Raw genomic sequence first — 14929 nt, 5'->3', positions numbered from 1 at the left:
TGTAACTCATAGGGTTGCCACCTTTCTAATTGCTGGTAATTGGAAGCCTGAGGCCTCACCCCTATGCCCTGCCTCTTCCCCCACATTCCACCCCTGCTCTACCTCTTCCCCTCAAGGCCCCACCTGCAACTCTCTCCTCTCCTCCCCCTGTCACTCTCTGGATCATCCCTGTGATACTCTGCACTCCAAAGCACCCTATATTTACCATGGTGATGTAATTATGGTATGTTTTGTGCAAAATATTCCGTGTGGTACCATTCTAAAAGTCTTCATCTGCTAAACATTGATATTTCCTTGGATTGTATGTGCGATCATTATATGTGAAGTTATGAAATCGTGCTATGTGTGTGTTACTAAAGTGTGATGTGAGGCTGGAAAGACCCAAAACTAGCCTTTCAGGTATGTCAATGCAGTAGCCAGACAACGTTAATTGCTGTCGTCAACACCCATTGAGGGAAGAAACCACTAGCAAGGAACACTGTATAAGGAACGCTCCTCAGAGGGAGCACGCAGACAATGGAGAATATTTGGAGAATGGGGATGGATTCCCCCACATCACATGCATAGACCTTCCAGCAAGCTGGAAGAAACTATAAAAGATGGGGAGTTACATCATCTTTTGTATTCTTTCCTGCACAACTCAAAACCTTCAAGAAGCTCTGAAAGGCAAAGGACTTTGAAACGGGGAGGGGAACCCAGACTGCAAAGCAGATGAAGCCTGTGCCTCAAGAATCTGTAAGCCTGCTTGTATCTTCCATCAGGGTGAGATATTGCTAAATCAAATCCTCTCTAGTTTGTAGAAATCTTAGATTGCAAGTTTGTTTGATTTCCTAGGTAACCTGCTTTGATCTCTTTGTTATCATCACTTAACATCTATCTGTTGGAGACCCCAGGGCATGGCCACTAATTAAGTTGAGGGGATGGAAGGCCATAAGGGTCGAGGAGGTCTCCCTGTTGAAGGCCTAAGGGCTTCTTCTCAACCCCCCTTAATAGAATTCAGGCCTGGCTGGTTTGAGTAAGCTCTTTTGCTCTAAAAACAATGTTGCAGCCACAGATAATGCCTTATAGTGTAATGTTTGCTGACGCCAAGTTAAAAATAATCAGAGATAGTTACAAGGCCAGACAGAATGTGCTGGTTGTTTAAGTTGCTAGGAATGCTTGTTAGAGGTTGCAGGAAATAAACATTGTTGTAACCCATATAAGGAAGGCAGAGTATTTGTGCAAAGCTTTGATTGGCTGATGTGTAGTGCAGTAGCATTAAGGAATATAAAAGTGTGTGTAATGACCTGCTCTGGTGTGCAGGATTTGAGATTCTATTCTCCCTGTACCTTGTTTGCAGCTGCAAATAAACTTTTCTGCTTCTCCACCCCGTTGTGATTATTGAGTGAAGCACACCGGGTAACGAACCCCTGCTGTTGTTTTGCCTCTCGGCACTGGGTGCCAGCAACATATCCTTCCGTAGTTAATAAACCTGACTCCCCTGCCCCTTTGATTGGGAGCGCTACGGGGCAGGGGCCATGTCTCGGGCCATGCATGAATAGGTGCCGACTTCCCCACTTCCACATGAGTGCTCAACCCCGACTCTGCCCCTGGCCTTGCATGCAGCCCTGCCCCGCCTCTTCTCACCCCTTCCCCAAAGTCCCAGCCCCAACTCCGCCCCCTCCCTGCCCCTATTCCAACCCCTTCCCCAAATCCCCGCCCCTGCTCTTCAGATTGCATGCATCCCGTGCCCCTCCCACAATGGGGTATGTCATAAATATAAAGGGAAGGGTAAACCCCTTTGAAATCCCTCCTGGCCAGGGGAAAGCTCCTCTCACCTGTAAAGGGTTAAGAAGCTAAAGGTAACCTCGCTGGCACCTGACCAAAATGACCAATGAGGAGACAAGATACTTTCAAAAGCTGGGAGGAGGGAGAGAAACAAAGGGTCTCTGTCTGTCTGTATGCTGGTTTCTGCAGGGGATAGACCAGGAATGGAGTCTTAGAACTTTTAGTAAGTAATCTAGCTAGGTATGTGTTAGATTATGATTTCTTTAAATGACTGAGAAAAGAATTGTGCTGAATAGAATAACTATTTCTGTCTGTGTATCTTTTTTGTAACTTAAGGTTTTGCCTAGAGGGGTTCTCTATGTTTTTGAATCTAATTACCCTGTAAGATATCTACCATCCTGATTTTACAGGGGGGATTTCTTCATTTCTATTTACTTCTATTTTTATTAAAAGTCTTCTTGTAAGAAACTGAATGCTTTTTCATTGTTCTCAGATCCAAGGGTTTGGGTCTGTGCTCACCTATGCAAATTGGTGAGGCTTTTTATCCAACATTTCCCAGGAAAGGGGGGGTGCAAGTGTTGGGAGGATTGTTCATTGTTCTTAAGATCCAAGGATCTGGGTCTGTAGTCACCTAGGCAAATTGGTGAGGCTTTTTACCAAACCTTGTCCAGGAAGTGGGATGCAAGGTTTTGGGAAGTATTTTGGGGGGAAAGACGCGTCCAAACAGCTCTTCCCCAGTAACCAGTATTAGTTTGGTGGTGGTAGCGGCCAGTCCAAGGATAACGGGTGTAATATTTTGTACCTTGGGGAAGTTTTGACCTAAGCTGGTAAAGATAAGCTTAGGAGGTTTTTCATGCAGGTCCCCACATCTGTACCCTAGAGTTCAGAGTGGGGGAGGAACCTTGACAGTTACAAAATCAGGAATCAAACTATCTCGGTAGCATAGAAGATTTCCCAGTTGAAATCGCCGGATGATCCCCGACTTGTAACACTGACAGACTCTGGTCATCAGTGGGCGGGATCGAACCTTGCGCCTTAGTACATGAGCCTCTACCGCATGAGGTAAAAGCCAACTGCCTATTAGTTAAGGCTGTCAAGCAGACTCATTTTATCTCTCTCTTTAAGTGGTCTCGGTGCCACTAGATGGGACAGAACACCACACCCAGGAGGCGTGTGGGTTATTCAGAGAACTGCATGCCAAGCACCAGGGCCCTGAGATGAGATTTGGCTTGGCTCCCCCAGACTCTCCAATTCCTTCAACACACCTTCCCAGAGCCCCCCCACCTTGGGCAAACTCTGTTTTCAGTTTCTCTCTTTCAGGGCACAGGATCGTTAAAGCAAACAGATCCAGGCTTTCCAAAAGGGGTTGCTAAACCAATTCCTCTACTTTACACAGCACAAGAGATACCTGGATCCAGTTAAACACAGTACCACACTTGTACACTATTCCCACCTCAGTGTCCTCACTGCCCCGGAGCATTCTTTGGGATTTTGTCAGAGCCCTCTAAGGTGTCCAGAGGCCACCTCCTGGCTTCTCCTCCACCTGGAGTCTGTCTCTCTGCTGCAGCCATAGCTCTGAAACCAAAGAGTCCCCTCTGCCTCCATTGTGCCTCTCTCCTGCCCCAGCTTCTTCTGACTCATCCAGTCTCTATGTTTGTAAAGGGCTGGACCAAGACTGCCTCTCTCTGGTCCCTCTTCTGGGGAGGTTCCATTCCTTCCAAGCCCACCCCTCAGCAGAGAAGCTGGAGAAAACGGATTTTATCTAAAATGCAGTTACTCCTTTCTTCTATCCACTCAAGCCTCCTGCCTCTGAGCACAAGGAGCATGAGCGAACAGTACAGTAAAAGCCCCAAGACGTAAGGATAGAGATCATAGAATCATAGAATATCAGGGTTGGAAGGGACCTCAGGAGGTCATCTAGTCCAACCCCCTGCTCAAAGCAGGACCGATCCCCAATTAAATCATCCCAGCCAGGGCTTTGTCAAGCCTGACCTTAACAACTTCTAAGGAAGGAGATTCTACCACCTCCCTAAGTAACACATTCCAGTGTTTCACCACCCTCCTAGTGAAAAAGTTTTTCCTAATATCCAACCTAAACCTCCCCCACTGCAACTTGAGACCATTACTCCTTGTCCTGTCCTCTTCTACCACTGAGAATAGTCTAGAACCATCCTCTCTGGAACCACCTCTCGGGTAGTTGAAAGCAGCTATCAAATCCCCCCTCATTCTTCTCTTCTGCAGACTAAACAATCCCAGTTCCCTCAGCCTCTCCTCATAAGTCATGTGTTCCAGACCCCTAATCATTTTTGTTGCCCTTCGCTGGACTCTTTCCAATTTATCCACATCCTTCTTGTAGTGTGGGGCCCAAAACTGGACACAGTACTCCAGATGAGGCCTCACCAATGTCGAGATGGTTCCTACAATCAAATGTGAGTAAATAGGTGTGACATGGTCAGAAAGGGTTATGCAACTAGCATGCTAATTGACCAAAATTCAACGTTTAAAGACATATTAGAGAAGTATATAAATGGTCAATAGGACCATTTCTCATAAATAGCAACATAGCCATGGGAAATGGACTTGAGCTTTAAATTGAAAACCTGTACTGTTAGAGAATTAGAGGTGTCAGGGTTCCCTCCCCACTCTGAACTCTGGGGTACAGATGTGGGGATCTGCATGAAAGACCCCCTAAGCTTATTTCAGCTTTGATTAAAAACTTCCCCAAGGCACAATTTCTTCCTTGCCCTTGGTATCACTGCCACCACCAAGTGATTTAAACAAACGTTAAAGGAGGGCCACTTGGAGCCCTATCTCCTCCAAAATATCCCCCCAAACTCCTACACCCCCTTTCCTGGGGAGGCTTGAGAATAATATCCTAACCAATTGGTTACAAAGTGAGCCCAGACCTAAACCCCTGGGTCTTTAGGACACTGAAAATCAATCAGGTTCTTAAAAGAAGAATTTTATTTTTTAAAAAAGGTAAAAGAATCACCTTGGTAAAATCAGGATGGAAGGTAACTTTACAGGGTAACAAAAGATTTAAAACACAGAGGAATTCCCTCTAGGCAACTTTAAAGTTACAAAAACAGGAATAAACCTCCCTCTAGCACAGGGAAAAGTCACAAGCTCAAACAAATGATAACCTAATGCACCTCACCTTGCTTACTTTCACTTTTTGTAGAATGAGAGACTCGTTTCAGGATGGTCTGCAGGAGAAGGAGTTTTCTGCCTGGCCCTTCTCAGTCCCAGGAGAGAGCACACAAACAAAGAGCCCAAACAAAGCCTCCCACCCCCGCCCCAGATTTGAAAGTATCTTCTTTCCCATATTGGTCCTTTTGGTCAGGTGTCAACCAGGTTACTTGAGCTTCTTAACTCCTTACAGGTAAAGGAGGAATTCTAGGCTACCCTTAGCTGTATGGTTATGACAAGAGGTAATCCTAATTGTATGTGTTTATTTATATCTTGTTAGATGTTAACCATCTAAACAGATGGTTCCTGTCTGTTGGTATATCTGTTGATTCAAAGATCAAAAGAAAATAGTAACATTGAAATTAAACTTGGGTGTAATAATTTCATTGTCTAGATTTCTATTTGATGTTTGTAGTTAACTACCAATGCATGCTTAATGGATAATTACCTTATGCTGATGAATGGAAGAGTTACCAGTGTATTCACAGGAACTAGGTAATTCTATTTCAAAGCAACAATTCTTCATTATCATAGCCTGCAAATGGTCCTTAAAAGAATACTTGGGTCCTGATCCTGTCATCTCAAATCCGCTTCAGCTTCGTCAGGAGAAGCTCAAGTCACAAGGCTGAGGTCTGCAGCTCCATTCTGGATCACCTTGATCCTGAACATTGGGCTGCAAGCGAAGGGTTAATTTTGAAAGATCTCTTGGCAACTCTAAAGCTCACCATCTCGACCATGAAACTGACTTAAGAATTCTACTCATATCTCTATGTATAACGATGTCCAGTTACTGCAGGGCAGAGGGATGCACTGGGTCATTAACTGGGGCCGCCTCCTACCCGCACGCAGGCTCCTTGTCAGGCTGCAGCATCTCCCGTCCCATCCCCAGAGCAGAGGGAGCCCAACTGTGGGGGCTGGGTGGGAGGAGGAGATTGTGATGGGATGTACCTCTGCGAGAAGCCTGGAAGCTCTTGGAACTGCTGTGCCCCCAAACCATTCAGCTGGGTTGGCCTCTTCCCCTGCTCTGCTGGTGACACACAGCCAGCCCCTCCGGGCCCTGTTCTCACCCAACACGACAGCAGGTGTTGCCACACACTCAACTAAGTTACCTGAGTGCTTTACCTAAGCTACTCATGGACCATCAGCCAATATCCCAGCTCCCCAGCCTTGCACCCCTCCAGGAGCATAGAGTCAGAATTACACCGTCTTGCACAACACAGAGATGTGTACGGTGCAAGCTCATTAATTAGCCTCTCCCCCCTCGATGGGGGAAGATACGCACCTTTCTTTGCTAATGGAGCTAAGAGTCCCTGACACTTCACTCAAAAACACACTAGGTAAGATGAAACATAAATCAGGTTTATTAACTACAGAAGGATAGATGCTAAGTGATTATAAGTGATAAAAGAACAGATCAAAACAGGTTGCTCAGGAAGTAAAACAAACCTGCAGCTTAAGACTTATACATGCTTGATAGGATTTGAATCAGCAATATCTCACCCTGACTGATGATACAAGCGGGCTTACAGATTCCTGAGGAACAGGCTGTACCTGCTTTGATCCCCTTCGCAATTCAAACTCCTTTGTCTTCCTCTGAGCTTCTTGCAGATGTTGAGTTGTGGGGCAGTGAAGACAAGAGATGATTTCACTCCCCACCTTTTATAGTTTCTTCCAGTTTTCTGAAAAGTCTGTGTATGTGACGTGCGGGGTCCACCCCCATTGGCCAAACATTCTCCGTTGTCTCCGTACTCCCTCCGTGGAGGCTTTCTTATACAGAGTTCCTGTGCTAGTGGATTCTTCCCTCGATGAGTGTTTATGACAGCAATTAACACTGTCTAGCTAGTCCTTTGACATACCTGAAAGGCTGGTTTTGGGTGTTTCCAGCCTCGTATCACACTTTAGGAACTCACACAAAGCATGATTTCATTACTTCATATACAACCCAAGGAGGTATCAATGTTAAGCAGATTAAGCCCTTTAGAATAATACCTCACAGGACATACTTTGTACAAAACGTACCATAATTGCATCACCATGGTAAATATGGAGTGCTTTGGAGTGCAGAGTGTCACAAGGACGATCCAGAGAGTTACAGGAGGTGGGGAGGAGAGGAGAGAGTGAGGGCCAGGGCCTTGAGGGGAAGACACATAGCAGGGGCGTAACCTGGGGGAAGATGCATGGTACATGGGTGGGGCCTCATGCTTCCAGTTACCAGGAATTAGAAAGGCGGCAACCCTCGGAGTTGCACATAGTCAGATTCCCCAGTTTGTCACACTGACACAGCACAGTAAAGTCAGGAAAGGGTTTCAGGTCTCTTTGACTGGCCAGTCAGTGATTCAGGGAAGAGGGCCCAGCACCATGTCACCAGCCAGCTCTGCATGGAGTTCAGTCTGAGAGCCAGATAACCAGGAGAAAGCTTTAGGACCCTTAATGAGTAAAGAGCTGGAGCAGACTATCCCGAATCTGTTGGCTCCTCACCCCATAGATGATGGGGTTTAACATGGGGGGCACCAGGAGATACATGTTGTTCATGAGAACGTGGAAATGCAGGGCCATATTGTGCCCAAACCGTTCCGTGAGGATGGAGAAGAGATGTGCGATGTAACAGGCTAAGATGACGCAGAAGTGGGAGCCGCAGGTCCCAAAAGTCTTGAGGCGGGCGTCCTTTGTTGGGAGGCTGAAGATGACCCTGAGGATCTGGGTATAGGACATGGCGATACAAAACACATCCACGCCGGTCACCAAGAATGCCACAGCCAGGCTGTAGTAACTACTGAGGCGGATGTCGGCGCAAGCCAGCTTCACTACAGCTATGTGCTTGCAGTATGTGTAGGGAATGATGTTGGTTCTGCAATATGGCCACCTCCTCGCCAGGAAGGGATAGGGCAATGCGAGCATGACGCCACGCAGCACCAGGGCCAGGCCAATTTTGGCCACCACAGGGTTTGTCAGAGTGGTGGAATATCTCAGGGGATCACAGATGGCCACGTAGCGATCAAAAGCCATGGCCACAAGGATCCCAGAATGCACCAAAGAGCAGCTGAGAAGGCAGAACATCTGGATGAAGCAGGCGCTGAAATTGATCTCCCTGGAATTGAACCAGAAGATACTTAGCATTTTGGGTACGACGGCCGTAGATGGGACCATGTCGGCGATGACCAGCATGCAGAGGAAATAGTACATGGGCTCATGGAGGCTTGGCTCCCTCTTCACGATGAACAGGATGGTGAAGTTCCCCAGGATGACTATGGCATACATGGCACAGAAGGGGATGGAGAGCCAGACTTGGACTGCCTCCAGGCCAGGAATGCCCAGCAGGATGAAGGTGGAGGGGTTGGTGAAGTCGGTTGAGTTGGAATCTGACATGGAGTAGGAGAGAAGGTTTCCAATGCTGAGGCAGAATGGTGTTTCCTGCATGTACCATGCGTTCCCCTGACTTCCTGTATGTGCCCAGGGTCTAGGGCGATGGTCGCAGGACAAATGTCTGGATGGAAAGAAAATGTTAATATTAGACACTACATACACAGCTGGAGGCTTGTCTCATGGAGGAAGCAGGTTGGTCGCTCTTCACACACTGAAAAATGACATTTTAATGATTAAGATAAATGAATTATGAACTGTCATCAATATAAAGGGAAGGGTAAACCCCTTTAAAATCCCTCCTGGCCAGAGGAAAAATTCTCTCACCTGTAAAGGGTTAAGAAGCTAAAGGTAACCCCGCTGGCACCTGACCAAAATGACCAATGAGGAGACAAGATACTTTCAAAAGCTGGGAGGAGGAAGAGAAACAAAGGGTCTGTGTCTGTCTATATGCTGCTTTTGCCCGGGATAGAACAGGAATGGAGTCTTAGAACTTTTAGTAAGTAATCTAGCTAGGTATGTGTTAGATTATGATTTCTTTAAATGGCTGAGAAAAGAATTGTGCTGAATAGAATGACTATTTCTGTCTGTGTGTCTTTTTTGTAACTTCAGGTTTTGCCTAGAGGGATTCTCTATGTTTTGAATCTAATTACTCTGTAAGGTATCTACCATCCTGATTTTATAGAGGTGATTCCTTTACTTCTATTTACTTCTATTTCTATTAAAAGTCTTCTTGTAAGAAAACGGAATGCTTTTTCATTGTTCTCAGACCCAAGGGTTTGGGTCTGTGCTCACCTATGCAAATTGGTGAGGATTTTTACCAAACCTTTCCCAGGAAGTGGGGTGCAAGGGTTGGGAGAATTTTGGGGGGAAAGACGTGTCCAAACTATGTTTCCCAGTAAACCCAGTTAGAGTTTGGTGGTGGCAGTGGATATTCCAAGGACAAAGGATAAAATTAATTTGTACCTTGGGGAAGTTTTAACCTAATCTGGTAAAAGTAAGTTTAGGAGGTTTTCATGCAGGTCCCCACATCTGTACCCTAGAGTTCAGAGTGGGGGATGAACCTTGACATGGTGGCAGAGTGGTGGGATTAACCTGAAATCATTTTGATATCAATTTGAGATTTTTTGAACTAGAAATACAGATTTTAAAAAGGAAATTATTTTTTCCTTTGGAGCTGCTGGAAAGCAGCTTGTTTTTTCTCTGCTTTGGGGCCAGAGCAGAGACAAAAGAGGATTATCTTTGTGAATTGCAGGTTTTCTTTGCCTGGAGGCAGGGTACTTAACTCCTGCAGGGAAATTCACAGTCTTGGTAAACCAGAAGGTTTTTTTTCTAAAAGTAAATAGGGGGGGTGTTCTACCCATTTGCCTGGAGACAAAAGTGGCAGGGGCTTTTTTTTTTTTAGGATTTTGATTTTTTTACAAGGAGCACAAGTTTGAAAAGGATTTTTTTTTCTTTTGGGCTGCTGGTAAGCAGGTTTCCAAGTAGTTGGAGGTTTTTTGCTTTGATTTGGGGCCAGAGCAGAGACAAGGGAATTGTCTTTTTCTGTATGCTGACAATCACTATCAGAGAATAGGTATTCTATTCCAGCACAGCGAAATTTTACAGCCAAGTTTTGTTTCTTTATTTCTAAACCTCGGGTGTAAAGTTAGTTAAAAACAGAGGTTAGGATGACAAAATCCATGGCTCCACAAAAGCTGGAATTAGCCAGATTTCAGGCTGAGGAAAAACAAAGGGAACATGAAAGACAGATAGAACTCATGCGGCTGAAGGAGGAGGAGAGGGAAAAAGAGAGGAAGCATGCAATGGAGATGGAGAAGGTAAAGGCTCAGCAGAATATACCAACAAACCCTAGCAATCCTTCTCCAGGTACCACTCCCCATCCCAGAAAGTTCCCCACCTACAAGGCAGGCGATGATACGGAGGCCTTCTTAGAAAACTTCGAAAGGGCCTGCCTTGGGTACAACATCTCTACTGACCAATACATGATAGAGCTGAGGCCGCAGCTCAGTGGACCCTTAGCTGAGGTGGCAGCTGAAATGCATAAAGAAAACATGAACAAGTATGAACTGTTTAAATCCAGTGCGAGAGTCAGAATGGGGATAACACCCGAGCAGTCTCGTCGGAGGTTCAGAGCCCTAAGGTGGAAACCAGACGTGTCATTTACCCGACATGCCTACCACATTGTGAAACATTGGGATGCCTGGATATCAGGAGCAAGTGTTGAATCTCCAGTACATTTGCCCTTCCTAATGCAAATGGAACAATTCTTAGAGGGTGTTCCTGAGGAAATAGAAAGACATCCTAGATGGGAAGCCCAAAACTGTAATTGAGGCAGGAGAGATTGGAGCCAGATGGGTGGAGGTGGCAGAGAAGAAGAAAACTGGTCGCAGTTGGAGCGGAGACCAGAAGGGACAACCCCAGATCACACCCTATTACCGGGGGCCGCCCAAAGCTCCACCTACCTCCCAAAGAACCCTCTAGACCCCGTATCATCCCACCACCCCATTCTCCAGCAACCCACCTCACCCCAGTGACCCGTCAGCTGGACGATGTTTTAAATGTAACAAGCTGGGGCATGTAAAGGCCAACTGTCCCAAGAACCCCAACAGATTACAGTTCATTGCACCGGAATCACACCAGAGGTCCGCAGGCCCAGATACCTCCCAGATACCCTTGGAGCAGAGGGAAACTGTGAGTGTGGGCGGGAAGAAGGTCACCGCATGGAGGGACACCAGAGCACAAGTGTCAGCTATCCGTGCTTCCTTAGTGGACCCCAATTTAATCAACCCAGAGATCCAAGTGACGATTCAACCTTTCAAGTCCAACTCTTACAATTTGCCTACAGCCAAGTTGCCTGTCCAGTACCAGGGCTGGTCAGGAATGTGGACTTTTGCAGTCTATGATGATTATCCCATCCCCATGCTGTTGGGGGAAGACTTGGCCAATCATGTGAAGCAGGCCAAGAGGGTGGGAATGGTCACCCGTAGCCAGGCTAAACAAGCCGTGAGGCCTAGCTCTGTTCCGGAAACTTCTATCAGGACCCGGTCAGAGGTGATGGACCCGGACCCCCGGCCAATGTCTGCAACAGCAGTAGTGGGTCCAGTCCCAGAGACTCAGACGGAACCAGTCCCAGAACCGGAACCAGAGGAACAACCAGCACCAAACCATTTGCCAGCACTGAATCCATGACTTGCAACCTCAACACCAGACACCACCGAACCTGAACTGGCAGCAGCCCATAACCCTGCACAAGAGGCTCAGCCAGAGCCTGATCCCCAACATAGTGTCCCAGCGGAAAGCGGGTCACAGTCAATGGAAACAGCCCCATCCCCTACATCGCTTCCAGAGGGACCAAGCATAGGTCCACAATCCAATGAGGAACTGATGTCTCCAGCATCAAGGGAACAGTTCCAGACTGAACAGAAAGCAGATGAAAGCCTCCAGAGAGCTTGGACGGCGGCATGGAGCAACCCACCACCTCTCAGCTCTTCTAATCGATCCAGGTTTGTTGTAGAAAGAGGACTTTTATACAAGGAAACTCTTTCTGGTGGACACCAGGAAGACTGGCATCTTCAGAGACAGTTGGTAGTTCCAACTAAATACCGGGCCAAGCTCTTGAGCTTAGCCCATGATCACCCTAGTGGCCATGCTGGGGTGAACAGGACCAAAGACCGTTTGGGGGGGTCATTCCACTGGGAGGGAATGGGCAAGGATGTTTCTACCTATGTCCGGTCTTGTGAAGTATGCCAAAGAGTAGGAAAACCCCAAGACCAGGTCAAAGCCCCTCTCCAGCCACTCCCCATCATTGAAGTTCCATTTCAGCGAGTAGCTGTGGATATTCTGGGTCCTTTTCCAAAAAAGACACCCAGAGGAAAGCAGTACATACTGACTTTCATGGATTTTGCCACCCGAAGGCTGGAAGCAGTAGCTCTAAGCAACACCAGGGCTAAAAGTGTGTGCCAGGCACTAGCAGACATTTTTGCCAGGGTAGGTTGGCCCTCCGACATCCTCACAGATGCAGGGACTAATTTCCTGGCAGGACCTATGGAAAACCTTTGGGAAGCTCATGGTGTAAATCACTTGGTTGCCACTCCTTACCACCATCAAACAAATGGCATGGTGGAGAAGTTTAATGGAACTTTGGGGGCCATGATACGTAAATTCGTAAATGAGCACTCCAATGATTGGGACCTAGTGTTGCAGCAGTTGCTCTTTGCCTACAGAGCTGTACCACACCCCAGTTTAGGGTTTTCCCCATTTGAACTTGTATATGGCCGTGAGGTTAAGGGACCATTACAGTTGGTGAAGCAGCAATGGGAGGGATTTACACCTTCTCCAGGAACTAACATTCTGGACTTTGTAACCAACCTACAAAACACCCTCCGAACCTCTTTAGCCCTTGCTAAAGAAAACTTACAGGATGCTCAAAAAGAGCAAAAAGCCTGGTATGATAAACATGCCAGAGAGCGTTCCTTCAAAGTAGGGGACCAGGTCATGGTCTTAAAGGCGCTCCAGGCCCATAAAATGGAAGCATCGTGGGAAGGGCCATTCACGGTCCAGGAGCACCTGGGAGCTGTTAATTATCTCATAGCATTCCCCACCTCCAACCCAAAGCCTAAGGTGTACCATAGTAATTCTCTAAAGCCCTTTTATTCCAGAGAATTAAAGGTTTGTCAGTTTACAGCCCAGGGAGGAGATGATGCTGAGTAGCCTGAAGGTGTCTACTACAAAGGGAAAAGTGCTGGTGTTGTGGAAGAGGTGAACCTCTCCATGACCCTTGGGTGTATGCAGCGACAGCAGATCCAGGAGCTGTGCACTAGCTACGTGCCAACGTTCTCAGCCACCCCAGGACTGACTGAACGGGCATACCACTCCATTGACACAGGTAATGCTCGCCCAATTAAAGTTCAACCTTACCGGGTGTCTCCTCAAGCTAAAACTGCTATAGAACGAGAGATCCAGGTTATGTTACAGGTGGGTGTAATCTGCCCCTCTGGAAGTGCATGGGCATCTCCAGTGGTTCTAGTTCCCAAACCAGATGGGGAAATACGTTTTTGCGTGGACTACCGTAAGCTAAATGCTGTAACTCGCCCAGACAACTATCCAATGCCATGCTCAGATGAACTATAAGAGAAACTGGGACGGGCCCAGTTCATCTCTACCTTGGACTTAACCAAGGGGTACTGGCAGGTACCGCTAGATGAATCTGCCAAGGAAAGGTCAGCCTTCACCACACATGTCGGGCTGTATGAATGTAATGTACTCCCTTTTGGGCTGCGAAATGCACCCGCCACCTTCCAAAGACTTGTAGATGGTCTCCTAGAGGGATTAGGATAATATGCAGTCACCTACCTTGATGATGTGGCCATATTTTCAGATTCCTGGGCAGACCACCTGGAACATCTATAAAAAGTCCTTGAGCACACAAAGGAGGCAGGACTAACTGTTAAGGCTAAAATGTGTCAAATAGGCCTAAACAGAGTGACTTACCTTGGACACCAGGTGGGTCAAGGAACTATCAGCCCCCTACAGGCCAAAGTGGATGCTATCCAAAAGTGGTCTGTCCCAAAGACAAAGAAACAATACTTCTTCCAAGTATATTCCAAGGACAAAGGATAAAATTAATTTGTACCTTGGGGAAGTTTTAACCTAAACTGGTAAAAGTAAGCTTAGGAGATTTTCATGCAGGTCCCCATATCTGAACCCTAGAGTTCACAGTGGGGGAGGAACATTGACATGAACAATTGACCCTACTAATGTCAGTTCCATATTTTATGGTGCTCCTTTTGTCAATAATTCCTACACATCGTGGTGTGGGAAACCTTAATAGGCACCAGCAGGAAACACGAGTGGATGCTGGTTTTCCCTCATTGTTCCTTAGGCCTTATCTGCACTGCCAAGTTTTTTTGCCAAGAGGCAGCATTTGCTGAAGAAATAGTGGAGGTGTAAACACTACAAAGCCACTTTTGAAGACAGAACTCTTCAGTTTCAGTGACGTAATAAAGGCACCTTAACGAGAGGTGTAAGGGTTTGCAACAATGATTTCTTTTCAAGGCTCTTTGGTCATTGACCAAACTTTCAGTGAAAAAGTCTGCCAATTTACACATAGGCTTAATGAAATGAAACCCAGACTAGAGAGTCCATGCTGTAGGCAGTTTCCCATTCACCTAATGACTGAAAATCTGAGAGTGGGGAAAAAACACCTTTGCTAAGACATGTGCCGGGGAAAACATCCCAACTAGAACCCACCTCACGGAAAAGACTTGGGCATCATTGATAGCAGCTCCACAGAAACTCCCGCTCATTTACAGTACTGGCCACAACAAAGACAATGTTCAGATGTGTAAGGAATGGGATGGAGAATATCCTGCTTTGGAGATGCACTCACTTTTGGTCACCCAGTCGCTATAAAGGATCTAGTAGATAGAAAGGGGATTTCCCAGGCAGGCTGTGAGAATGGGGGAGGCTGGCGTATGTGGATAGACTGAAAAGTCTGGGACTGGTTAGTTTAGAGAAGAGACAATTAAGGGGGCATACGATAGAGGAGAACAAAATAAAGAATGGAACTGATTACATTGATATGGACAAACAGAGAACAGCTCCCAGCCAG

At 46.7% G+C, this 14929-nt stretch overlaps 1 protein-coding gene across 1 annotated transcript; it reads right to left on the bottom strand.

The window, feature by feature from the left end:
* Nucleotides 1-7383: 7383 nt before the first annotated feature.
* Nucleotides 7384-8373, bottom strand: LOC140898792 (olfactory receptor 52R1-like). Its single transcript, XM_073313241.1, has one exon. The coding sequence runs from the start codon at nucleotides 8371-8373 to the stop codon at nucleotides 7384-7386; it is 990 nt and encodes a 329-aa protein (XP_073169342.1).
* Between the last annotated feature and the right edge of the window lie 6556 nt (nucleotides 8374-14929).

This window comes from Lepidochelys kempii, chromosome 1 (assembly GCF_965140265.1).
Source record: "Lepidochelys kempii isolate rLepKem1 chromosome 1, rLepKem1.hap2, whole genome shotgun sequence".
Taxonomy (NCBI): Eukaryota; Metazoa; Chordata; order Testudines; family Cheloniidae; genus Lepidochelys; species Lepidochelys kempii.
This window is presented reverse-complemented; position numbering and strand designations above follow the sequence as displayed.

Bases quoted from the DNA above. Each gene is read 5' to 3' on its own strand.
- LOC140898792 (XM_073313241.1), bottom strand. From the start codon at position 8,373: ATGCAGGAAACACCATTCTGCCTCAGCATTGGAAACCTTCTCTCCTAC.